The following is a 26,186-nucleotide window of genomic DNA, read 5'->3' as shown; positions in this document are numbered from 1 at the left end:
ATTGGAGTTGCCCAAAATGTTTCTTCCTTCAGTCATACAGCCTCATTTAAAAAATGACAACGTAATTCAACAGCTTCTCAAGGTTTAAATTTTAATCATTTCCCCTTTGCCCTTTCACACTACTGCTCCCAAAGGAAATTCATCTTGAAAGCATCACTGTTTCAGGCACCTGAATCAATAAGCCCCTATCCTGAAATACACAATAGCGAGGGAATGCACTTTCTCTATTAAATACACACTCCACATGCACATGTCGACTCTCAGGCACTCCTTACACAGCTTCATGCTCCCTTCACATAAATGCACGTACGCAGTGGGGGTGAGAAGACACCAAAAACTGTACCTTGCAATGACTCAGAGAGCTGGTGTGAGTGGGCCATCAGCAGAGCTGCACCATCTACCTGATTGCTCCTGAGCTCCTCCTGCCTGTGAACTGAGCATGGCTTTATGAAGGCAACCTCCCACTTTCCCTAAGAGCAAAAAGGCTCAGCAGTGCTGTACGCTGCGAGACAACGATGGGTACAGTTCTGCACAAATGCTGTTCAAACGCACCCAGCAGTCAGCCTGCCAGCCTCACAGAACTCTGACATACACGCGTTTCTTTTCATTGTCATGCACTTCATCAGAACCAACCTTCAGCCCAGCACCTTGTGATCTCTAGGGACAACAATCACCTTTCCTTCAAATACCCCTCGAAGGGCTTTTGAAGAAGTACTAAGCAGGGACTCCGCCTTCCCTAGGAGATAACTCAGTCATTCAAAGCCAACTCTCCCCTGAAAATCCCTCTCGCTCTCATAGGAAGGCCTGTACTTCATGCCTCACAGATTAACCAGAAGGGCTTTGCTGGCTCTGGGCTCCCAGAGGCAATTAGGCACTGAACAGCCCACCTGCTGCCTGCATCAGACATGGCTTCACACTGCCTCTAACTACCAAGAGGTATTCCTTCCAAATGAGTCACTATTGCAGCGGTACTCAGCTCTGCCTCTGGAGACAACCTGCTGATCACAGGATAGAACATGACGCAGGGGTTATCCTGACACTATAATGAAGCGAATCTCATTTCTGTAACAGCAGAGCCTACGTGATCCAGTGAAATCACCTCAATGAAGGGACTCAATTCAGCTCATAGGGCTGCTCAGCATTCAGGTCTCTTCAGTGTTGTTGGCTGCGTTAGAAATACGCTCCGTTAGCACAGAAATACAAGTTGTTAGTTGTCTGCATGAACGGAGCAGCCCAAACAGCAAGTCATTGAACTGCACGGCTCCTCCAAGGAAAGGCAACTTGCCTCCCCAAGGTCTGCTCCACAGTACTTCACCATAACCGTGAGCCAAAAGAAGGGTTCACAACCTGCTCTCTGCAGCCACAGCTGGGTGTGTGTCAGTGACGTTCAGCTGATGGAGTTGGAAAGTACCCAGGAATGTAGAAGGAAAAGAAAAAAAGCAGGATTGAGAACTAGCACAAGGGTGAACAGAACGTTATTTCTACACCATCTTACGAGACTACAGGAGAAATAAGAATCTAACTGCCATGAGATGCAAGAGAACAGGATGCCTGGCAGAAGGGAGTATTTTTAAAGCACAGCCTTGGAAAACAGCATGCAATTGCTTATTCAGAAAGTCCTAGATCCCACTTTTATATCTAGGCTGCAGTCCAAACCTCTGCATCAAAGTGACACGGCTACTGACCCTGTGCAGTACTTATTTTTTGAAATCCCAGATAACTGCAGAAGAACAAATGGTACAGACAGGTGACCTCTATCAGCCTGACTGTGTTAATCCTGACGGGAGGGCCAGGAAAGGCCTGCTTCTCATCGTGTCCCCGCTGCTCTGCTCGGCGAGTCCCACCTAACCCAGAGGGCCCCGAGGCCAAAGGAACACCCAGCCCAACAGTGATTCTCCTGCCAATCTCAGGGTTACGTTTCTGCCTCTATTTGGAGCATTTTGTTTCTGTTCGTCAGCAAATCAAAAAGCAGGAGCTTAAGGCACCGTGTTTAGAGCAAGAGACAATTAATTACCCTTATTGTTTGAATACTGCCCCAACTCTAATGGCTGTTTCTCCCTTGCTAATGTATTCCCATTCCCCCCACAGCATCCCAAGCCTAAATAAGCTCTCCCCAACCCATCCCTGTTAATACACACTCAATAATCTCGGACTTTCATGTTCCTCATCCGCTGTCAGTTATCCAAATGATACAAATTTAGCTGCTTTGATCTTTCCTCATACATCAGTCCCTCCAGGCCCCTAATCACTTTTTTCACTCTTCTCTGAACTCCCTCCAGTAATGATGTGATTCTAATCCTCAGAAAGGAGAGCCTTTGGCTTCGGTTGTTCACACAGATGCGAGCAAACTCATTTGCAGAGGCTTCACAAGCTCCACACGCATTGCTGTCACCAGCAGCCACGCATTAAACCGTGACACCGACACAAAGACGGGATTGTCTCATGAACACCAGATAGCAGCAGCAGAAAGAAAACACAATGGAAATGGAAACGATCGACTTGCAGCATCCGCATTTCAGCAGTGAGCGATACGAGCCCTGCTCGCACTGATAACACACCTGGCAGCACAGAAGAGAGACGACGCTATTAATATTTCTGCTCATTTCTGCACAATAGCGGAAACCAAAGAGTGCTGTCAGCAGGAGAGCCTCAGGGGGCCACCAATGCCCGAGTGAAGCAGTAACTCAAGGACAGCTCTGAGGAGTTTCTAAATTCACAGACTTGGTGCTAATTGAGTTAAAACCAAACTTTTCTTTATTTCGTCTTTAAATAGGATAGCTGACAGAAAACGTGTGTTAGCGTATAGCAGGTTGGGACAGCTGAAGCAGAAAGGAGACTAATATTTGCCTTCTATAATCATCGTCTGTCTGTGGAACTGGACACAGTGCACAGGAAGCACGTATAACAAAAACACACCTTCGTGGTTTAATATTTCTTTTCTGTTTTCCAATATCACAGACTCACAGAACAGCGGAGTTTGAAGGCAAGCTTACAGATCCCCCAGCCCTGCCGTGTGCTGGATGCCCCCAGCTCAGGCTGCCCATCCATGGCCTCAGGCACCTCCAGGGATGGGGCACCACAGCTCTGGGCAGCACTGCCAGGGCCTCACTGCCCTCTGAGTGAAGATTTTCCAACCTAAATCTCCTTCTTTTAGTTTAAAGCCCCCCATGTCCTGTCGCTATTAGACTGTGTTAAAAATTGCTCCCCTCCTGCTCGTAAGCACCCTGCAAGTACTGGAAGGCAGCAGTTTGAGCTCTCCCCAGTCTTCTCTTTTCCAGGCTCTGCAGCCCAGCTCCCTCAGCCTTTCTGCACAGGAGAGTTGCTCCAGATATACCAGTATTTATTTATTTTTTTTATTTCTTCCCCTATAGTCCCCGAGACAGAGGATCTGCAGACAACTTCCTTGTACAAACGAAGAACAAATTTGTGTTCCATATGCTACTTTCACACGTTTTTATTACAACCACTCTACAGCGATGCTCCAGCTTCTGCCTCTTCTCTTGACCTGCTACAGAACAGCAGGAACACTCAGCTCCCCAGCTGCCACGGCCAGTCCTGAACTTCGCTGCCATCACCAACCGGCAGTATCAAGCAGGTTGTAAATGAGAAGGAGGAATAATACCAAACAAAGTGCACAGCTGAACTTGGGATATGGGGAAAAGGAATGAAATTCATTAAGGAACAGAACCAGATGAAGTCATGGCTGCTTTTGTTTCTCTTTGGCACAAAAAGCTGAGAACAGAACAAAGAAGCAGCATATAAGCACTGATGGCTTCAAAGAAGTGGTCGTACCAGTGCCAGTACTGAAGAGTACTCGATATCATTAACCAGCAGAAGTTAATTCTAATGCAGGGAATCTCAGGATAACAAAAGACCTGACAGGAACCTGCTGGTGTTTGGGGACACCACGCAGTGTCATTGAGCTACAAAGAGGGAAAGAAGGGCACAAGGCTTTCCTCATTTCAGTACCAGGCTGCTCAATTGGAAAAGGTCAGCCGGACTCCTAGGACAGACAAGAACGCTTTCCCACGGCTAAATTTAAATGTACAATGACCAACAAACTGAGAGGCATCACAGCATGTTTCCAGGAAAGGCAAGCACACTTTAATGAAATGAAGAGTTGAACAGCAAGGTATTTCTGCCACCCATCTCACAGGGAAGCGATCCGGGTCACAGAGATGCACAAAATCTGCATATGGTTCACTGACCTGATGAACATACAGGTCCACAAACATCTGTTCCGGCCCTTTTGGCACAGAAAACATCACTGAAGCAGAATATCCTGCAGGAGCATTAGCAGTATATATTTGGTTACCATGAAAGCAGAGTCTGCAAGGAAGTCAGCATCTCCAGAGCGCTCCTCACGGCTGTGTCCAAGCAGTACCTGTGGCAGACAGCTCTCAGCATGCCAAGTCGTGCCGGGTGTCTGGCAGCTAAACAAGTTCCCAGATCACACAGGAACACCAAAGCCTGTGCTGGTACAAAACATGTGAAAACACAAAGCTATCAAAGGATCCCAACTTTGCTCTGTATTCCTCCTTCAAAAGCTCTTCTAGCTATGCTACATTAATCTCTCATTGATTGGAATTTTTTAAGTGATTGATCTGTAAATACTTGAACCATAGCAAAACCTGAACTCTCTCTCCTTATCGATACCACAGGAAGATGCTTTCATCATAACCCATGGGCCCTGTTTTACAGGACTTCCCATTGTATGCAGAGGGATCACGCTGAGCCCCAACTCATTCCAAAATGACCCCAACCCCTCCAGTCACCCCTCACAGCTCCACCTCCTGCACACACCACCACTCCTGAGGCAGGACACAGATCTCCTGCCATGACATGCTGCACGTAAGAGCCAGGAGAAGCCTGATGCAAAAGCCAGATGGTGGAAACATCTCCCACTGCTGCATTTCAGTGATTAAAAGGGATGGAAGGAAGAGGGAGCAAACTTCTGTTGGGCTGCAGAGCAGTACAACCATAAGCTGCATGCCCAGGAGGGCACAAACACTGCACTACGAGACTGAATTCTTCAAAGCAGGATTCGGAGCAGAGAAGTGCTGACAGAAGCAGAACGATCGGAATCACAGCAGCAGGAGCCGCCATCTCAGCGCTGCTTTAATGGCCGCTGGTGATGCGTCTCCATGGCAGCCAAGACTGCAATGAAACTGCTGCCTGAGAAATTATGGGTCTGATGATGGCAGGGCTGGGAGACTAAACAACAAGCGTTCCAGCTGCAGCAGTCTGGCTGTCTACGCTTTGTGTCTAAATGAGATACTGGAGATAAATAGAAATGAAAACCTCTGTCAAATTTGGTCCATAACAAAGCCCGTCACTGAGCCTCAGTGCCTCACACCACTCTGGTCAGATGAGGGCCCAGAGCAGAAAAGCCAGCTGCAGGGCTGTAGTCAGAAAACCCAGGGCAAGGACTTCTTAGCAGGTTCAGGTGGCTCAGGGACAAGTGATTTGATGGTGGCTCTAAATAACCTGCACAAGTCAACAGCTTCAGTGCTGCCTGCCTCCAAACTGTCCAAGAAGCATGGGCTGCACCCTTCAAAGGATTCAATGCCACTTCAATGAGAACATCATTTTTCAATGAAAATCAGTCCTGGGCAGCTGAATGTTTGGGTTCCAGCAGAACCTGCATCTTTCGAATGGATTTCAGCTGAACATGGTGAGTCAAAGAGCAGACACAGGGAGCTGGGACACCCCCCTGTATACCTTTGATGACAGTCAGATCAAAAATCCAGATGACAATGGAGATAGAGCTTGACATTAAGATAATTTGACATGTTGAACAAACGGCACTAGGCATACCTTGCTTCCAAAGGGATGAATTAATACACACATACTAGCACAGATTGTCTTGGGGTGATGTTCAGGTTTTCCAGTATTAACTCCAGAAGCCCAGGCTGTGCACAAAGCAGTTACAATTCCCTCATCTTACCAACACTGCCTCTGGAGCTATCTGCAAGATCTAGGGCCACTTATGCTACAGTGAAACAGAAGGCTGCACGGAGATTACAGATTAACATAGGTAACACAACACCTATAATGGCGTGAAGCCTAATTTTAGCTGTTTATTGGAACAAAAACATTAATCAGTCAGTGTTAAGATGATTAATGCAGTTAGATTAAAAATAGAAAATCTATTCACCTATTTAAGAAGTAAACGCCGTACCTGGCAGTTAATCAATCTTTTATGCCTCAAGTCCTTAGATGCTTTAAGCAAACAACAGACTGATTCTCACTGCCAAAGGCTCTGCATGAAGACTACCTGAACCGCAGCTGTCCCGCCACCAGAAGCCATACAGCTCCTCCCTAAGAGGGGCATCCACAGACCATCACAGAACAACCACAACTGCTGTGCTGAGCAGGACCTTGGAGGAAAATCTGAGTTACAAAGAGGCAACAAAATTCAGGCAAAAAGCCCACAAATTGGGCAAAAGAATAAATCAGCACCTGGAGTGGCAGATTTCACTTTGTGCATGTATTGTAGCAACTGTGAATTCATGAAGTTTTAGTCACAAATCTAAATTCAATCAGCCCACTCTGTGTATATGCCTGCCGTTCAGCTATCACACTTAACAATTTGCTGCATATTGTGATAATAATTGGAAAGAATTTTAATGATGCCTCAGGAGACGTGCCTTCTCCAGCAGACAGAGACACGCGGTCCATCTGCATCTTTCAGTCCAATTTTCCTCTGAAGCATTACTCACATCAGCCAACCTACTACACACAGCAACTCTCTGGGCTGCAGTAATTCTTAACATTCGGTGTTCATCATTTCCTGCTTTTAAAGCCACATACAGAACCAACCAAGAATGCAAGAGCCCAACGATGACCTGCTCACAGATACTGATGTGAAAAAAGAAACGCTGGTAATGCCAGGAGGCCAGCATTTCAAAAATGCTCATTTAGGAAGATGAGGGACACTGTCACCAGGGCGAAGAACGTAGCTCAAAGCACAACCTGTGCTATGAAATTCCACTGTAATGCTGGCACTTATAAAAATGCTCAAGTAGGAGATTATAATGTAAAAATATAAAAACACGATCAAGCTACTACAAACCAACAGCATCATCGTGCCTTGTATTTTTCACAAGTAGCTGCCCACTGGATTTTGCGGTGTGAAGTTAAAAGGATTGGCTCTAAGTATTGACTTTGAGACTTATCACAGATGGTTTTCCTAACAGCAGAAGTGGAATAGGAAGAAATAACGTGAAAGCAAGCTAAAGAGCTGTCAGTCCTGACAAGGTAGCATCTGCAACTGATTCTGCACCGACTTTTGAGAAGGACAGCCAAGCTTTGTACAGAGCCATGTAGAAGACACAGCAGTTGCCAATGCTTTCATGGTTTGGACACTGGAAAAAGAGAAAATAAGATAATAAGGGTCCAGCCTGCAGTGGGGGTCTCAAACTTAAGCAGAGTTACAACCACCAAGTTACAGCCATGTCTGCATCGAGATCTTGTCTCAGGTGAAGCAGACCGTATGTACTTTTGCTGCCAAGACTCTTGGTCTGTAACAGGGGGGCCCAAAAAACATTCCTTCTCTGCCAAGCCTGCTCTCATGCCTTGAAGAAGAAACAGGGAAAAGCTAACTTCTAGTGAGCAGACTGTTCTACATAGAAACTGTAAGGAAGATTGACTTTTCAAGCAGGATTACCACGCCCTCCTTCTTTACTTAAGCATCATTTACTAGATCTCTGCTTACAAAAACTGCTTATTAGTCACCCGACTAATGAAGCACACGGCCGTCCTCAGCACCAGCTGGCTCCTCTACCACGTCAGTTTGATGCAGCTGCCATCATTAACTTCCCAGGGAGAGCTCTTCCACCTCACTGGGGAGCAGATGACAATCTGGCCCAGCCACATTCACTCCCTGGGTGCCCATCACAGCAGTGTCTGTCAGCCTTTCAGTCAGGGTGTTTGCACTGATGGTTGGGAATACAGCTTTCTGCACCCACCAAAGCACAGGTCTGCTCCCTCTAAACATTGCACACTCTCATGCTCTGGAACAACAAACCTTCAGCAGAGGGGACTTCAAGGAACAAGTCAGTGGGCCACTAAGTGCCTCCTTACAAAGGATCCCAGAATTGCTATGTAACCAAAGGAAGCATGTTGGAGCTCAGCAAAGCTGCCTGCAGCAATTTGTGGAACGCTTCTCTAAGCCATGAGGCAATTAACCGCCAAGAAAGTGCTGAGGTAGGTGGAATTAGGAATTATAACAAATCAAGTACATAATCCTACGCCATTTACATTGAAAACAGCTAAAGTGCTTGTAACTCAGAGTGCTGTAAAATGTTTACAATTTTATTGCAGAAGATGATGCCTATCCTCCAAACAGGATAAATGAAACAATCCAGCTTCAGAGCAGGAACGCACTCAGAAGAGAAAAGCTCCTCACCACCCACCCCCAAAGTCACAGTGAACATTCAGCACTGCTGACAGAACCACAATTACTCTAGCTCTTAATTAGCGGGTAGGAAACGGGCATCATTGTTTCAGCATGGAGATCACTGGCTTCACAACACACTTTCACATAAGAAACAACGGTGCAAGAGCTTTGTATTCCTGATGCAGTAACAAGTTAATTGGTAGAGGAAGAAGAGTAACTCGCTGCTTTTAAAGAATTATGAAATACTGTCTATTTCCTCAGCATCAGATCAGAGAATGAAGAGCACAGTGGATCAGACAGTAACCATCCTTGAAACGAACTGACACGGCCATTCTCCCCCTTCTTGTCCCAGAGCCTTCATCCTCCGAACTCCATTGTCAGAATGTTATCTTCCCCAAGCTAGTTACTGTTCTGTAACAAAAAGCAAGTGATCTCTTTTAAGCCACCAAACTGTAGAGTTTTAATTACTGTAAAACTCCTGAGACTTCTACTTTTTAAAGAACAAAGTTGAAAAAGAAAACCCTCACTTTCTGTTGGATTTCTCTTAGAGTCTATTTAAAAAAAAAACACAAAAAATCCAAAATAAAAATCTCAATGCTCTTCCTAAAAGACTGCGAAGGTAAAATAGGACAAGACCTTATGCTTAAGCTACTGTTAGAAACAGAACATTATTTAACATTCTCCAGCAGTGCTGGTATAACATCAGTAGGGCATCGGCTACTGAAGACGATGGGAGTTTCTCCAGAAGCTCAAACGAGTTTTAGGTTGGGCTGCTGCACTCAGAGAACACTGCCAGTTAGTGAGGAAAGCAACACACAGACCCCACAGAACGCTTTTAATTCCTGCCAGCTACACACAATACGGAATTAAGGAAAATATATAAAAAAGACATCTGTATTTAAAAGAAACAACCAACAACCCACATCATCATGCAACCAGCTGCAGTGCGATGTGCGACACAGTGACCTAATGCTGAAAGATTTTGAACATTCTAATAGCTGGCCCTAATAACATTCATTACAACAGAAAGAATGCATGACAAGCGAGCACCAGGCTTCCTTCCCAACCACTGCACGAGGGGTCACACTTGGTTTTTAACAATGGAAATGCTCCACGTTTCAAAATATCAGGTACTCCTTCACAGTCTAAGCTGAAGCACAGCTGGTGCTTGTGCCTGTACAGAGATTTTCTCCCTCTAATGTGACTTTGATACCAAGATGTGTTAAATCTTTGATTTTACTGGCAGATGCTGACTGTATTTGCCTAACCTCTGAAGTTTGCTGATTGACAGTGTTAATGTATCTTTTTAATAGATGAAAAGGGAAATGACAGCGTTTGGCTCACATTCAAGCACATTTCTTAATAAGTGCAAAACACCCTACAGCTCAATCTGCCTTTCATACAACCTGCAAAATCTATTCTTTATTGTGCTGCTAATAACTGCTGGCATACTGAAGGAAACAGGAGCTGGATGGGAATGCTTGGCTGCAGGAGCTGCTTCACTTCCTGAAAAGACATTTGCTTCCTTCCTGCGACGATCGGATCTCAGACATCCCAGGCAGAAGTTAAACATTGCTTCCAAACCATTTCTCAGCTCCTTCTACATCAAAGCTCAGCCCCAGACCTTCTGAAAGCAGCAGCTCTGCAGACACGAGGGCAGAGATCCCAGCATCAGGGGTCTGCATGAACTGCTGGCCCCTGTGATGCCTCCCCTCATCTTCTGAAAAGCACCTTCTGCCTTTCCATTTATCTCAGGACACTGCGTGCGCTCTCTGTGACGAACGTGAATGTATTGCTGGGTACCACAGCCTTGAGTTCCCTTCCACACAGGGTAACCAGGTACATTTCTCCGAGGTATGGAATACTCAGCACAACACTGTTGCGTGCCATGACCAGGTAGTGCTGAGGCTGTCATGGCTTTATTGATGACAAAAGCAGAAGCGGTATCCCTGCAGGCACTGCCTAGAGGCAATGCTATTGTTTGCGTTCACATCCACACTCCTGTGATCCTGGCAGTGCTGCCAGCAAGTGGGCAGAGCTGAGTGTTCCTCTGCTCAGCACTGCAGCACGGGGGCAGGTCTGGGCTCCCCAGCACGAGATCCACTGCAGAATCCTGTAAAGGGCCACAAAGATGACGGAGGGACGGAAGCCTCTCTCCTATGAGGAAAGGCTGAAAAGAGCTGCAACAAGTTTGGATGAGAGAAGGCTCAGGGGATCTCATCAGCATCTATAAATATCTATAAACAAACAAAATTCCAGCCACATTTTTTTTCTTCTCCCATCTCCTTGGGCACTATCTTAAAGCCTCCCTAGGAGAATAAAAACCTCTCTGATAATACAATTTGTTACTGACGTCCAAAGGAAATTGGAGATAGTGAGGAATTTCCTGTAACACAATTCTTCAATGATTCTTTTGAATAAATAGACCAAATTCAACAGAATTGACATTGAAGCACTGAGCCTAATGACAAATCTGTTTTTTTTTTAATTTATTTTCACAAACGTCAGCTACAACAGTGACCACCATGCAGGTCCAGAAGCCAATGAGAGAGCATACAAGTGTCTAATCAAATTCAACAACTGCTGGCTCCAACAGCGGGCATTTATTTTGCAAAACAGTGAGAGCAAATGCTGAATTTTAAAGGAAAACTGCTTTTCTCAACACAGAGCTGACTGCTGTGAGAAGGCCTGGCTGGCTGTGCTCGGGACTCTGACCAACCAAAGCTCACTGGGATGATAAGATCGCAACAATGGAAGCTGTATTTCCAATGTCTGTTACTTTTCAAAGTCCTGTAACATCATTTAACAATAGTAGTACTTGTGGCTAAGAAATTCCCTGCTATGCCAGAACTCACAGCTTTACGGTCTCAGTACTTCACAGGTGTAATTATGAAACCAGAACTCCCAGTGGCAGAAAGGTACCAGGGACATGCCAAGAATGCAGCAGGTCTGGGAGTGGGGATGCTATGGTACGTGCTTCACATTTTGGCAGACTGGCAGCGGGGTTTCACTACATGCCAGGTATGGGTCTCCATCTGAGGAAGTTGTACGATTCACAACACAAAAATTCAAGAAAGAGCTCTCCAACCATAACAGATTAACATTTAAATGGAAAATGGGATGGTGCCAACTCCTAACAGTCTGCAAAGTCCTAATTAACATGAATAACACAGCTGGATATTTTATGTATCAGCCTCCTAAGTCCCTTCTTCCTGCCACTTAAGAGAAAAAATAGTAGAATGTTTTATGGAGGCTAGTTCATGGCTGGCTAGGTGCAATTCCGTTTTCAGAGAAGGCAGAACTGCCAGCTCCTTGCCCTCATCTCGATGGGAGGTGTATGGCTATTCTGCATTACCAGTGTTTGCTGAAGGAAGTCACAAGACAGAGTTGACCATAGAAACACAGATATTTGGAAGAATTAATGCTGTAATTGCCTTGCCTTCTGGTCCTGGGCTGCAAGGTATACAAGCTGATGTTCAGCTGATATTCATCTCCTGGCAGGGTAGAAGCTGAGAGTAACTGAAAATAATGACAAGGTAAAAAAGAAAAAATGAAAGAAAAATTGCTTACTTCACCATGAGATCAGACTGCTATTTTATTGCTCTGATGGCAGTTTAGTACACAATGTGTTTTGGCATGCTCTTCTACAAATACATAGCATCAGAATTAATTCGAGGAGGCAGATTCCCACAGCCAGCTCCCAGTACTGCTTGATTTTATTCAGGTCTCGTATCAGCAGAGCTGTCAGAGAAGTGCCAGAGATGAGAAGCCCCAGCACAGCTAGATTAACTCCAAGAACTGCTCACCCACTTTTACATCAGAGAACCCAGGCTAAAGGGCCTGCCCTCTCCAAGCAAGTGTATGCCCAAGGAAAGGCCAATACAGCTCTCTGTCCGAGCAGGATCCTGCAGGACAACTGCACAACAGCTGCACTGAGCACCATGCAAGCAGCTGGTTTGGATACAACTCTGCATCCCCAGGTACAGAGCCTTCCCTGGTTCCTTGGCAGCAGCTCCAGGGCAGCTATAACCCTGGCACAGAACCCCAAACAGACCAAAGCCAAGCCTGGATTCCTATGGCACTGTCTCAGCCCTACCTGCTGATGCCCAGCAGCCTCAGGATCCTGCTTCACACTCTTCTCCTCTTCTTAAGGATACATCAGTGTTACGCTGTACTCCAGAGCTCTACCTGAGGGAGCAGCTCACTCTGCAGAGCTGCGGTCACTTTGTGCTGTGCCTATGGCCAGAAGCGTGCTGCTCCTTAGAAGTCAGAGTACAGCTACAGATAGGCCCACTTTCTGCATCTCAATGACTTCTTCCTCTAAAACAAACTCTTTTAACAGAAATTCAAGTGGATGAGCAAGATTAAAAGGGTGATGTTAGACGTATCAGCAGGATACCGGGACGATTGCGGGTAATGTAGGGAGACTGCATTAATCTCCTAAAAGGATTCAAATGCTGCATCTAGAGCAATTCCACTCCTTAACAGGAACAAATTAAGACAATTTCCCTTACAGAAATTTCCATAATTACAAGTAATTATCTTGTATTCTGAAACTCTTCAGTACAACCCTTATAAAAAGGCGTTCCTATCTAATGCTCTATTTAGGAAATACAGGAGGAATTGTTTCACAGTGAATTGCTTGTTGTCGTCGCACCGATTAACCCTCAGTTCTGCTCTGTCAGAATACAGGTTGATCTCTCATAAGAACAACAAATTGTCCATCTTCAGTGACCTAAAATTACATTATGAAAACCTAAAAGACACAGACCTTTAGAAAGATATACAGAGAAGAATAAACCACACACACAATCTAAATCAAAGGAAAATGAAGTTATAAGGGAGTCTTATACAACAGAATTATTTTCCGCTGGTTAATTCCAAGGTTTGAAGACAGTATTCTGACATGCATTCTTTTAGGGCAACACGGACAAGAATGGCAACAGCTGTTACAGTATTCCTAGATCCCAGCACCTCCCCGGGCAGCCTGTGCAGCACCCAAACACTCTTTCACAGATTTTTCCTAATATCCAACCTGAAATGCCCTACAGTTACAAACCGAGCATCACATTCCATCATGAAGTGCAAGGAGTGAGGCAAAGCTGACCAGGACTGCACAGGTTTCTCGACAGGGCTTGGCAATACCTCATCAACAGAGACACTTTGGGAGCAAGTCCCAGCACTGACCAGCTTTCTTCTTCTGCCCACTCCTCACTGCAGTATGCAGGGTTAGCATTCTCCCAGGTTCTTCCATTGTACCTAATCAGAATTTCCAGTATTCTGTCATCCACTGCTTCTCATCTGCCCACGTGCCACACAGAAGAGCCTTGTTCACTTTCCTCTACAGCCTCCTACCAGGCATCTCCTACAGCTCATACAAGGCTGAGAGCAGACTTTACTGCTTCCTTCCTAAGGCTTCTTCCTTCAAAACTGAAAGAAAAAAAGGAAGAACATCAGTCATTTTCACCTGGCATGAGCAGAATCCCTGAGCTGAAAAGGCAAACCCACAAAGACCAGAGCACTTGCTCCCTCACTAAATCCTCACACAGCCGATGCCTATATTGCCCGTGATTCACTCATCTGCACAGAAAGGAGCTTTGGGGTCAGCTCAGCTCACGCTCTTTTGCAGAAATTATTGTGTCTTGCAAGCATTTCTCAGTCCTTTTTCTCTATTTTACAGAAAACTCTCATTCCACCACGCAGCACAGTGGGAAAAGGTTACTGCTGCACAACAGCCGATGAGGAATCGGCTCATTCAGCTCCTCATGGAAAAGAATTCCACAACCTGTGACATTTTACAAGCGATACAATACAGATTGCATTCAGTGTGTTTTCCCAACAGTGCTTCTGCATGACACACCACACAAGCGCAAATACCAACAAGAGTAAGGCTGCAAAAGAAATTCTGTTGTTTCTAGAGAAATAAACAGAGATTGTCTCATAGAAAACTGTGAGCCATGCAGGGAGTGAAGAGCTCCTCCCCATCAGGCAGAAGTGGATGTGATGGTCAGGCTAAGTCAGACAGCGGACGCACAGAGCCACTCGTGGTGCACAAGGGCAGTCTAAAAGGAAGTCTGAGCTTTTGGATCCTATCGACACGCTGTTTAAAAGGAACAGTGACCAGGACACAACGTGCTGGTGCATTCGTGAGCATGTATTTACAATCCCAGTGTAGCACTCGTATTATACAACACTACAGATCCAAGGTTGAAGCAAATAACACAGATCTGTATTACTCCGCAGATCAGTAACAAAGGGGCAGGCTGTTGATTGCTATGCTGCTATTTGCGATGTATTGGCTTGTTCACACAGCTCACACCTGATGTGGTCAGTCGGTGATTTCAGGTTTGTCCCATTCAGTCATAACTGAACAGCAAACGATCTCTGCAAAGCCCCGTGGATGGGGTGTGTGGAGGCCAGCCCTCGGGGCAGCATCCTGCAGTGAGTGCTGAGCACTGCCCTGCACAGGGAGCAGAGGGCTCAGCACCGCAGGGAGGCACACAGCACCCTCACCTGTCAGCTGAAGGCACCAGCATGCCCTGTGCACCACGAGGTGACAGCTGTCTATTGATAACCACCAAACAAAGGAGTTCAGCTTTATACACAGGATGAGCCAACTGCACACAACCCCAAGGAAGCACGTTTTAATAACCGTAAAAACAAAAACTCTTCAATGAACAAAACACCTTCAACATTTCATGAAAAGATTATCAGGGGAAAGCAAAAGAATACGAGTGCAAATCTAATAAATCAAACCAAACTCCCGATTCAGTACAGCAGCACACACAGCTGTGCAGTACAGCTCATAGACTGACAGCTCTCCTGTTTGGATATTCCAACAGGGCAGCGGCAGACAAACAGCCTCCTGAAGTCACTTGGCAGAAGGGACCAGCAGCCGTACACGACCAAGGGCTGCAGGAACACCAGCTACCAAATCTGCTTTCTCGTTTTGCGAGAACGGTATTGATCTTCCTATTAACAAATGGAACAGCAGTGCCGTTGCTGAGTGGTTTGCATGAGTCATTTTCCTGAAACTGCTCTGTACAGCACATGACTGCAGCACTACAAAGGCCGGGCCAGCAGAAACCCCGGCTGCGCTCACGTGAGCCTGCTGGCAGCAGTGACAAGAACTCCATCTCTGCTGAGATTTTATTGGTACAATACTGCGGCTGAAAACAGAACCTATTCCAACATGAACAAAGTTTCCGTCACATCGCAGCAAGAGAAGGAATTATTTTACGCTCAGACTAATAAGATGCTCCATAGCTGAGATGGATTTGAACTATCATCTGAAAACTCCACACGATCAAACAGGGCTGCCCAAAATCCAATTCGTGGATTTTGGTGGACACCAACAACTCGGAGGAAAAAAGTCCCATCTGACACAATGACTTCAGCACTCAGAGAGCCAACACTGCAGAGTGAATCCTGACACCCGAAACGGAATCTTCCAGAGTCGAGGAGCCCAGCCAGCAGCCAAGACAAATACTGCAGCAGTTCAGCCGATACTGCTGTAACTATGGCCTGGGGGGGTTTCCATAGCCATAACCACAGAGCGAGTGCATATTCAGTTGAAAACAGTAAAAAACAGACGTGTAAAAATCTATAGCTTGTGGACATCTCAAAAGTAATTTGAAGGAAGAGACAGAGAGGCTCAGAAATAGCACTGGAGCCCCACCAGAGCTCAACCTTAATCTATTTATTCTGCTGAAGACACAATGACTCGCAACAAGAACTCCTCTCTCTCGCTACAAGGAATTGTCTGCTAGAAATGAACTGAAGAACAGCGTCAGGGAGGCGGGATGGAGGTGAGGCACGGCGGTGCGGCTCTGCTCGGGATGCACCACAGCACCGCTCCTTCCAGTGCCCAGCACTAACACGAGAGACGCTCTCATGCATTTCACATATGATTTCTATTTCTTCCCTGATGTAAAACACAGTATCACACATCGTGCTACAAAGAAAGAAGGAATCCTGCTGGTTCAAGCAGGTTTTTCCAAGAGAAAAAAAAAAAAACAAAAAAACAACAAACAACCAACATAGAAAACGTTTAATAGCACACAGCTGCCAGGAGCAGGGGTCAGAGCTGAGGAGGGGCGGCACCGCACATTCACTTCGCTAGGTTTTCCCTTAGAAGAATGTCAATAAAAAGCGGTGCCAAGTGCGCCTGAAAGCCGCTCCGCGCCGAGTCCGGGAGCCGCCGCGCGGCCGCAGCGCGTTCCAAACGCAGCGCGCCGACAGGGAGACCCTGCGTACGGCGTGACACGGCCGCTGACCGAGCCCTGCGAACTCCGCTCCAAAAAAGCAGCCATATTAGGAAACGGCCCGAAAAGGAGATTTACGGCCCCGCAGCCCCAGCTCCGCTGGCACGGGGCGGTGCGGGGAGCGGGGGCAGCCCGGGGCGGGGCCAGCGGGACAGAAGCGGTGCGGGCGGACGGGGCAGCGCCGCGGGGAGAAGAGTGGAGGGGACGGGAAAAGGAAAGGGCCGGGGCCGCCGCGGGGCTCTGCCCCCGGAGCCTCCTCGCCACTCACCTTCTTCCGGGGCTGCCATTTCATCATATTTGTAGAGCAGGGACAGGGAGCATCAAGGTCGCGCTCGGGTGCCGGCGACGAGCGCGGCGGGGCCGCAACGCCCGCTCATGCTGCCCGGCCCCGCCGCCGGGCCCGCGGGAGAGCAGCCGCCCGCGCCGCGCGGGCCATAGGAGCGGGCCCAGCCCCGCCGGCACCGCTCACGCCCGCGGCCCCGCGGAGCCCGGGCGCGTCGCGCGGCCGCCCAGCGCTGCGCCGCGTGTGGGGCGAGAGCCCGGCCCGGCCCGGCGCCGCCCACCGCTCCGCCGCGCACACGAAGGCGGCCCCGCGCGCCCCGCCCCCGGCCCCGGCCCCGCCCCGAGCCGCGGCCCCGCGGGAGCGCAGCGGGCGGTGCCCGAGCCTCGAGGCGCGGCGAGCTGCCGGGGCGGCCCGGCTCGGCTCACGCGGTGCGGCCCGCCGATCGTCCCGGCCCCTACGTTACAAATCTAGCATCGGCAGCTCCGGGGAGCGCCGTAAACAGTATTTGAGTAGAGGGAACAATGTCATCTGCCGTGATGCTGTCAAAAGAAGCTTAATTTAATTAAGGACAGATTGCAAAAAGTGCTGTTTTGACAGCACCGACAGGAGGCTGGTGAGACTTCTTCTGAGTAAAGATAATTACCAGGAAAGAAAGTGGGAGCAGTGCCTGCACATCTGCCCCAGGAGGGAAGGAGCAGGTGGACTCCCAATCTTAACTCATACTCCAGCAACTGGCATTCCCCTTATAGTGAAGCTTCTTTTCCCCTCCGTTATAAAATAAATAACGTTGGCACTATTCTCAAAGCTATAGAAAATACCCAGAATTAATAACGTTTCATTCCCCTCCCCCCGCCCCCAGCATCCCTGGCTCAAGATGGTGGCACATGGCTCCATGGGTGCAGGCACTATTTCCTACGTAGGACTACACCTCATTCACAGAGCTGACACTGTCAGAAACAGTGCAGTGAATTCCTTCTGGCAAATGATCCGTACCTATGGACCAGCAGCAGAGTTTTCCAAATACACAACAGTAACGAATAACTGTATTTGACCCCTTCGGATATTTATGTGTAACAGCATTCCAGCTGGTTAGCACAAAGCCATCCAGCAGAACACCCAGACACACCAGTGCTGGCTTTTCTCCCCTTTCCTGGTATTTTCAGAACTGAAACCACAGATCTGACAGTCCAGTACTTTGTACCAATACCTGTTCCTCTTCTAAGCTACTCAGCATCCTTAGGAGAAGAAAGCTGTGTATAATTAAGTCATCTCTTATTAGATCTCATTCAGTTCAAAGAAAAAAGAAAAGAAAAATGTGTCTTTTTCAAATTAACATTGATACTGCAAGTAGGAAAGAGTCCCACTACAAACAGCTTGGTGAGCAGCCTGCATGGTATGCTAAAAGCACATGAGATTTCAGTGTACTGTGTCAGTCTACATTTCAGCAAGCAACTAAATCAGACAGCATTCAGCAGGTACATGAGGGGTTTGAGGAACAACATCTGACATTTCCCATCCCCACACTAGAGGTGCTTTGGGCTCAGTCTGCCATTGCTTTCTTTATATAAGAGAGCAATATGTAAGAAGTCGAACTAAAGAGGCCAAGGCCAATCACAGCTCATGTAGCAGAGGGTGCACAGCACAGGCCAAGAACACAATAGGCTAGAAAAGCAATCCCAGCTCCTACAAAGTTCCCACATGTGAGCCTTTCATATTCTGCTCCATCTACATTTGCTCCCGTTGCATTTTGCTACTGGCCTATAGCATTTAGCTCTGTTCTCCTGATAATAAAGATTGATTATTGTACGCCACGCAGCAGTAGCATGGATCATCTTCATTATTAGGTTACTAGGGTTTGTGTCTCAGCAGCTGACACTCTTCAAAAGACTGAAAATCATTTTGGAAAATACTTTGTTTAGCCAAGCAGAAAAAGCTCTTTTCGTAGGGCTGTAATCCAGGCTGAAAAAAAAAAAAAAAACCCAAAAAACCAAAAAAAAACAACCAAGGACAGGGCTTTGAAATATAAGGATATGCTTATCTGGAAAATTCCACTGCTGACAGAAAGGAAGCTGAGAAAAATTAGTTGCTTAACACTAATTAGAGAGCAGTAGCATGATGTCGTTTAAAGCAATGCAGAACTGAAATGAAGTGAAGATAAGAAGAAAGCCTACAGCATGTGTAACTGGCAAGGCGATTTCAAGGCTGGAGGGGCAATGGAGGGAACTGGAACTGGCCACACCAGCTGAGGGCAGCAGCTGCCTGTCCCTAATTACAAGCTATTCACTGCTCCATTAAGTGATCAAACAGGTTAACGCAACTTTAAGGATAATCTTGTGATACAGAATCATTCCCAAGTGCTGATACCTGAACTAGAACCTGCAAGGAATGGACCACTGCACAGATGTCTTGCATGCTGGTCACAGGGAACAAAAGGCACATCTACCTTATTTGGGGCTTTTGCCCTAAGATCAGGCTGTTCTCTTAATTACTGGACCAAGTCCTGTGATACAACTCCATTCATTCCATCTCCTGTGAAAGGAACAGTGAGACACAACCTAAGCCACCCTTTGGGATTCATAACAAGAGCTCCACTCCATGCCCTGTACTGCAAAGAGAGAACAGCATACTGCCATTTCATCATCTGTCCTTTCACAGCATAGCAGGAGGCTCTCTAGCATCTCAACTGCGAATTTAAGTATTTATGTATGTACAACTATACATAACAGAGAGAGATGTTGCAAGGAAACAAGCATTATTGCAGAGTAGAGAAACAGAGAGGGCCTTGATGCTGCACAGCCATGGTTCAGCTGCAACATCACTGTGTTGTCATCACTGGTTGGTCACAAATCTGACACAAAGCATTATATAACCTGCCACGGAGAAAATGAGCATCATCCCAGGCAAGCTCAGTCCATGCAGTGTCTAAAACTTCAACAAAGATGATACATACAGAAAACAAAAATAATTTACAGGTTTCCACATGAAGAACTATGAAGAATTTTGCCCTCAAAAGAGTGAGCCTAATGTTAACAGAATAACCATTTTGTAGAAAGGACAAATAGCAACAAAACAGAGAAAAAAATAACTCACGTGTATGGCACCGCGATCTTCAGAAGCACAGGCTGGGATGAAGGTTTCAGTCACAAGAAGAGATTTCTTGGCTGGTGAATGTTTTTATCAAAAGAGATACGTGCTCTTCCAGGAGGTTACCACATAATTGCTTCACAGGCACAACATAACACTTAGATAATATATTTCTACAGCTCTCAGGGCAGGGAATACATTCTAAATTTTCACTCTTCCCAAGGAAGATGGTTGCTTTCTAGCTGCTAATTGTGACTGTTATTGGCTTCAGCTGGGTCACTGTGTGATTACGAGCAGAAAAGAAAACATGTTTGGGACCTGCTTCTCATTAGGGCTCCCACTTCCCTCTTTCCATAGCAAGCACAATTACTGCTGCTATGGAGACAAGTGTAATTTGATCAAGATGTGGGTCAAAGTAATACAGGGGGGTAAAAGATTTGCCAAAATAGATCCTCCTTGCTATGCACCCTTCCTTGAAGAAGGGACTTCTCCAAATTTTCCCTTGCTGACTTTCATCACCATCTGCTGTCCCAAGTGAGAAATTCAAAGAGTGAAATAAAGCACTGCTTGCTTCAGATCACAACAGTCGGGCACCTGATCCACCCGTCTCTGGAACAACTGTGGCTACAACAATGTCCTGCAATTATCTGCAACACCTGTTGCATTTAGAGAGCTTGGCATCGTCCAACAGAAATGCTCTGTCTTCTCCTCTTTCTCAAGGATATTTCTGCAGATTCCAAAAGAAGGCAGCTTCAGTTTGAAAAGCTTTCTTCTATATCAGAGCACTGAAACTTTGCTTTATTTTACATGACATGCTATTTATTATTTACTAATGGTAAAAGCAACTGTACAAGAAGCACTTCCTCAGTCTTCTGGAATAGTACTTTTTCTAAAGATCCACAATACTACATAGTCAGGAAAGGACAACAGAAGAAGGAGAGTACTGTGGTCTGGGCATACTCAGGAGGTACTGACTGTAACTAGGGAAGAATGGCCTTGCATGTCCCAACACCTGGTAAGCAGAGCAGATTCATCCTGAGTCACTGCCATCATCCCAGATGAGCAGTCAATATCAAAGAAGTATCTTTTATAATTGAAGATGAAGCATTCAGATTCTAAGACGAAAATCCAGAAAGCCCAGACTGCTCTTTCTTAAAGCTGAGATTCCTGTGTACCTCTTGCTGACCTCAGTTTGTAGTTTCACTGACACCTCCATGTCCCAGAGCCACTCCTGGCTGTAGGCTGAGGGGACTGCAGGGGCTTTGAGCACAGAACACAAAAAACAAATACCTGAGAGGAGACTGGTCACAAGAACCAGAAGTCAAGGAAAGGAGCAGTTTCCTTAGCACCACTGGTAAGTTGAATAAAAGGCTTCACAAGTAATGCTTGGCCTCACACACGGGGCTTCTGGTCAGATCTGCATTGCTACTTCAGAGTGGACGCAGCAGGAAAAGATCTCCCTCACCAGAACTGCTGAAGCATCCTGTCCGTATGAAGCCCCCAGCTTTGTGGAATGTCCCTGTTGCTCAAATGATTGAATGAAATAGACATAAATGCACACGTACACACACTGACATATAAACTCAACTCACATTCTACTTCTTGCTCCTCGAGCCACAAAACACAAGAGCTGCAAGGCAGGGGGATATGGCGAGGAAGAGTGCAGGGCAGCAGCACCAGGTACCAGCGCTGTGGTCCTCCTGCCCTCCCCACACTCCGGTTGCCAGGCAACCCCAGCCACACGGGACAGGCCTTTTAGCCAGCAGCAGCTTCAATCGTTACCACTTATTGGAAAATATCTATCTGAGAATAAAAGCAGGCACGGCTAAAGCAGAAAAGCCTGCTCTTCTGCAGTACATGGCTCGCTCTGTGGGAACTCTGAAGGTTGCAGTTTGTCTGTATTTCAGGTAAGCACCTGAAACATCTGCACTGAACTCTGCGCTCTGTTTGAGTAGGCTTTCATTAGTTACTCAGTACTGGGACTCTATGTTTTAATTTTTCCAGTCGTTTTTCATTTGTCTCACTACAAGCAGCTGCTCTTTATGCTTTAAATTCGAACTATAGTGACTAGAAACAAATTGCAATAAATGGTGTTTGCCTTGTTTTGCCTGCCTTTTTGCATTCAGCAACTGCAAGACTAAACGAAGCCCCTTTCAATTAAGATACTGTCTTTCCACTCTCACTCTGAGTTGCTCTGGCACCTACTGGGGAGATCTTGTGTTTGTGTAGAAACAGCCAACAGCAAAGCAGATGGCTGTAGTAACTTTAGAGACACAGCAGCACTGGGGAAGCACAGATCCACCAATAAAACAGAAGATCACAACAACCATCCAACCCCTAACGCTTTCCTAATGTGAAAACTTCCAACTACAGTTTGAAATCACACGCTCACACAGACACTGCTCCCAAAGCAGTGTTCCAAACACACCTGATGATGTGTCTAGATGAGAATGATGAGAAGAAATGGAAAAAATGAAATAAATGAAATGAGCCAGCATGTAATCCCAGAGATTGTACAGTGCTCACACACCTTGAGCAAGGAAAGACCAAGGAAACAAGAAAGAGCCTGTGGGCCTCCTTTGCTGGTGCGAAGAGTTTGCCATCAAGGGAAAGGATGAAGCAGACAGAGCCCACCAGCTCATTAAACAATCCATCTCGTGACTACACATGTCAAATACGGTCTAATAATTGGTCAACTACCTAAATGTACAAATGCAACACAAACTCCTTTTCTAGACAAGTTACAGAGCTTTGTCACACTACGTACTGTGCTCATCCTGCTTCTCAGGACACTGAACTTTACAGAATTTTTAATCTAAAATTCTTTTTCATTTTCCTCTGAAAAGGCTACACAATAAAGCTATTGTATTGCAAAGGATCTGTTTTGTCAATTCCAAATCTCCCTTCTTATGCAGTGGAAATGGCAATATGTTATAACACCTATTCTGCTCTGAGCCCTGAGATTTTCACAAAAAATCCTGCAGCAGTCAGAAACAGCACTTACAGCTCTCTAAGGAGTCTTCTCCTATGATTTACAATGATAGACAGTTCTACTGCTGAACTTTCGTGTAAAATATGGAAGAAGAATTTCGTTTGTGTCTGTTCACATTTTCAGTTGGGAATTCATGAATAAGAAATGTGACAATTCATCCATATTCAGTATCATCTTTTCACCAAGCCACAGTATGCTGAAGCTGTACAGCAGCCCTTTTCTCTGTTAACAGCCATGAGAAAGAAAGGAATAAACTTAACTTCTATACAATGACAAAGTGTCTGCAGATACGCAGCCAACAAGCTCTCAGAAAAAAATTCAGATAAATCTTCAGAAAAATGATCTGAGGGCAGCTATTTCTTTTGGTTACATTTAGTGCTAAGAATGACTTCCATTGCCATGGCTGAGATAACCATTCTTACAGTGCAGAGCCACCGTGACGTGCTGTAAAGCATCGCTGGAATCGTCACAGCAGGGACAGTGCACACTCTGAGGATCTACATCTCAGATCTGTGCTGGAGAAGCACACACAGATGGAGATTTAACTTATATTGCCCTCACTTCTGACACCACTGCCAGCCTGGATCTGCTCACAAGGGGCCAACGATGTGCACATGCCAAATCCTATGGAGTGTGGGGCACTGCAATGCTCACAGGACCTGTTCTTTACAGAAGTGCTCCTATCAGATGAGTGGATGTATACAGTTCAGTGCACCCCACCACTTGGAGCCATAAGCATAGAAAAGCTCACTAAAAATCAGAACTGGAATACTCAGTGAGCGGGGCAAGATGCAGTTGGTTCTGTTCCATGGTGGACAGGCCAGCAGCTTCCCACATCACACAGCTGTTCAGAACCTGACTCGAAACATTTCTCAGCAGAAGCTGTGAAAGCACTGAAGAATAACTAGGTCAGCTGTAGGACAAGGATGGCTCCATCTTAAAGATACAAATGACCACAGCTAGATGACTTAGCGTCTGGATTTTAAGCATCCAGCACTGGGAGAGCACGAGACTTTGAGGGGTATCACAGTTTTTCTACATGGAAGAGGAGTAGGAGCCAACCACATAGCAATTTCCACCCACGCCTGATAAGAGAACTGAGGGAAGCCATTTGCAAGAAATAAAAATAAGAAAATAATTGAGCTGCATCCACATAAGCAATGTTAAAATATATTTTGAATACATTTTAAAGAAAAAAATACTTAAACCATCCATTTAAAAGATAATGTAAACAGAAGATTGCTCCACAATTATTTTTGCAATCAGCCTCTTATCTTACTAAATATTTATTTAGAGGAGGCTCTAAATAAATGTTGGAGTTTGCTCCATGGCAAACTCAAATGCAGTCTTGAAGACTCACATGCACTCATCTTTGCTCCCTTTTTCTCTAACACACATTTTGCACTTTTTAAAAAGCGAGATTACAAACGAGTATTCCTGAAATAGGAACTCAGTGCACGTGCACACAGCAGGCAAGAAAAACCAAGCCATTCCATACGCTTCCCAGCAACATCAGTGCTGACCTGCCTCAAACCCTCAGAGCAAAGGCCCTTGTGGCTATGGCACAACTCAGTGCAGCCCCACAACTCATCTCTCGTGCAGCCGCTGCTTTGGCTGTCAGCCAGAGCTGCTTAATGCCAATTACAATGAAGTCACTCTCATGCAAACATCATACAAACAGACGAGTGACTCCATTCCACCAAGCAAGTAGCAATTTTTCCACAAACTCACGCAGTTCCAAACCAGTGACCTGTGAGTCTAATTCTGTATAATACATTACCAGTTCCCTCACATATCCAGCCAACCTGAAACTCTCCTTTTAATCTTTATGTTAAAACAAATCGCAAAGTTTGTACCATGATAAATACAGTGCTCATTGTAATACAAATCAATGGCTGGATGTGGTCTTTTCAAATCATGCCACTACAAGTACAGCTTGAATGGATCAATAATTTCTGGTATTTGCTAAGTTTCTGGGCTGAATTTTAAAGTAAGTCTGGACATCAAAAATCAATACATAAAAACTCATGTATTTATCTACATATAGAGCTTCATAGAACTGGCCCAACTAAAGAGGAAGAATTTTTTTGTTCTAAAGGCAGTACATCAGAGATGGGAAACGTGGCCACATTCCCTTCCAGAGCTAGCTTCAAGCAAGCTCATTAAGTGTAGAATTTCATATACAGCTTTCTTTATTCCTCATACCATTAAAGTAACTGTTTTAATGACTCACCATTCCGGGCTCATACAACTTCAGCATTAGCACGCACAGAAACTAAGGCTGTATTTGCCACAAACAACTGCTGAACAAAGTCATTATGAGATGTAAATGAATGGTTAGTTCTGAAAAATTTATTTCCTAGATGTATGTAAATTAGTTCATCAGCATGTTAGCATCAAAAATTCTGCTAATGCAAATGAATTGCACCTTTACATTCAATTGCAGAACCAAATGCAGAGCAACTGGGTACCAAAACAGAGGTAAGAATTAGAATAAAAAGTAATCCCAGCTTGTATATGAACGCACCATGGCTGCAGAACAAACCATTTTAGTCTGTTACTATAAATCCCACCACAAAGAGATGATAACAGTCATATTTTATACTTCTTGTAAGGCAGCTTTGCTATTGCTCTCCTATTGCACTTTATGACTCTGACATCAAGTTACAGATAACTGAGCTGCAGCACAGAAAACACACTTAGAACTGAAAATGTAATAAAGGGATTCTACGTGGAGAAAAGATCATGGGAAGGAACTTGGACATGCAACAGCTCTGACAGCACTTACTGGATATGAAATACTAAAAGACCACATATGAGAAGGAATCACCTGACCAGCACAAGCAAATCTAAGAAAGTCAAGAATGAACTAAAAGCTTCACAAACTATAAAGATCCAAGAAAGATGGAGAAAACTCTACAGACCCCAAATTCCAACACTGCGTGAGATGCCTTGTGTGTGTGCTCTATGTTAAAGCAAAAGAGAGATGGAGGACAAAAGACAAAGGAGAGAAAAAATTAGCTCATATTCTCCCTGCTCTACATGACAGTGCACCTGGAATGCCATCCAGCCTTTCCTTTTGCTACCCAACTGCCATTCTGGGAGTATCAACACCTACATAAAGAGCTGCCAATAAGCTCATATCTTACTATTAACCTTTCA

At 45.7% G+C, this 26,186-nt stretch overlaps 2 protein-coding genes across 4 annotated transcripts in view; one reads left to right on the top strand and one right to left on the bottom strand.

Moving 5' to 3' along the window:
• The window catches only part of HSCB (HscB mitochondrial iron-sulfur cluster cochaperone), a 169,224-nt gene that overhangs the window by 99,292 nt on the left and 43,746 nt on the right, over positions 1-26,186 (top strand). The window lies entirely within an intron of this gene.
• TTC28 (tetratricopeptide repeat domain 28) overlaps positions 1-26,186 on the bottom strand; it is a 125,993-nt gene that overhangs the window by 73,834 nt on the left and 25,973 nt on the right. Inside the window, exon 1 of one of the 3 annotated variants that reach the window (XM_052689456.1) lies at positions 16,934-17,061. The exons of the other annotated variants lie outside the window; for them this stretch is intronic. Coding sequence (XP_052545416.1) covers positions 16,934-16,960 — 27 coding nt within the window. The 5' untranslated portion in view covers positions 16,961-17,061. Of the gene's footprint in view, positions 1-16,933; positions 17,062-26,186 lie in introns of those variants that run through there. 3 annotated transcript variants of the gene reach the window in all.

This window comes from Tympanuchus pallidicinctus, unplaced genomic scaffold (genome assembly GCF_026119805.1).
Source record: "Tympanuchus pallidicinctus isolate F22 unplaced genomic scaffold, pur_lepc_1.0 scaffold25, whole genome shotgun sequence".
In the NCBI taxonomy this organism is placed as follows: domain Eukaryota; kingdom Metazoa; phylum Chordata; class Aves; order Galliformes; family Phasianidae; genus Tympanuchus; species Tympanuchus pallidicinctus.
Note: the sequence above shows the minus strand (reverse complement) of the source record. Positions and strands in the feature narration are given on the sequence as shown.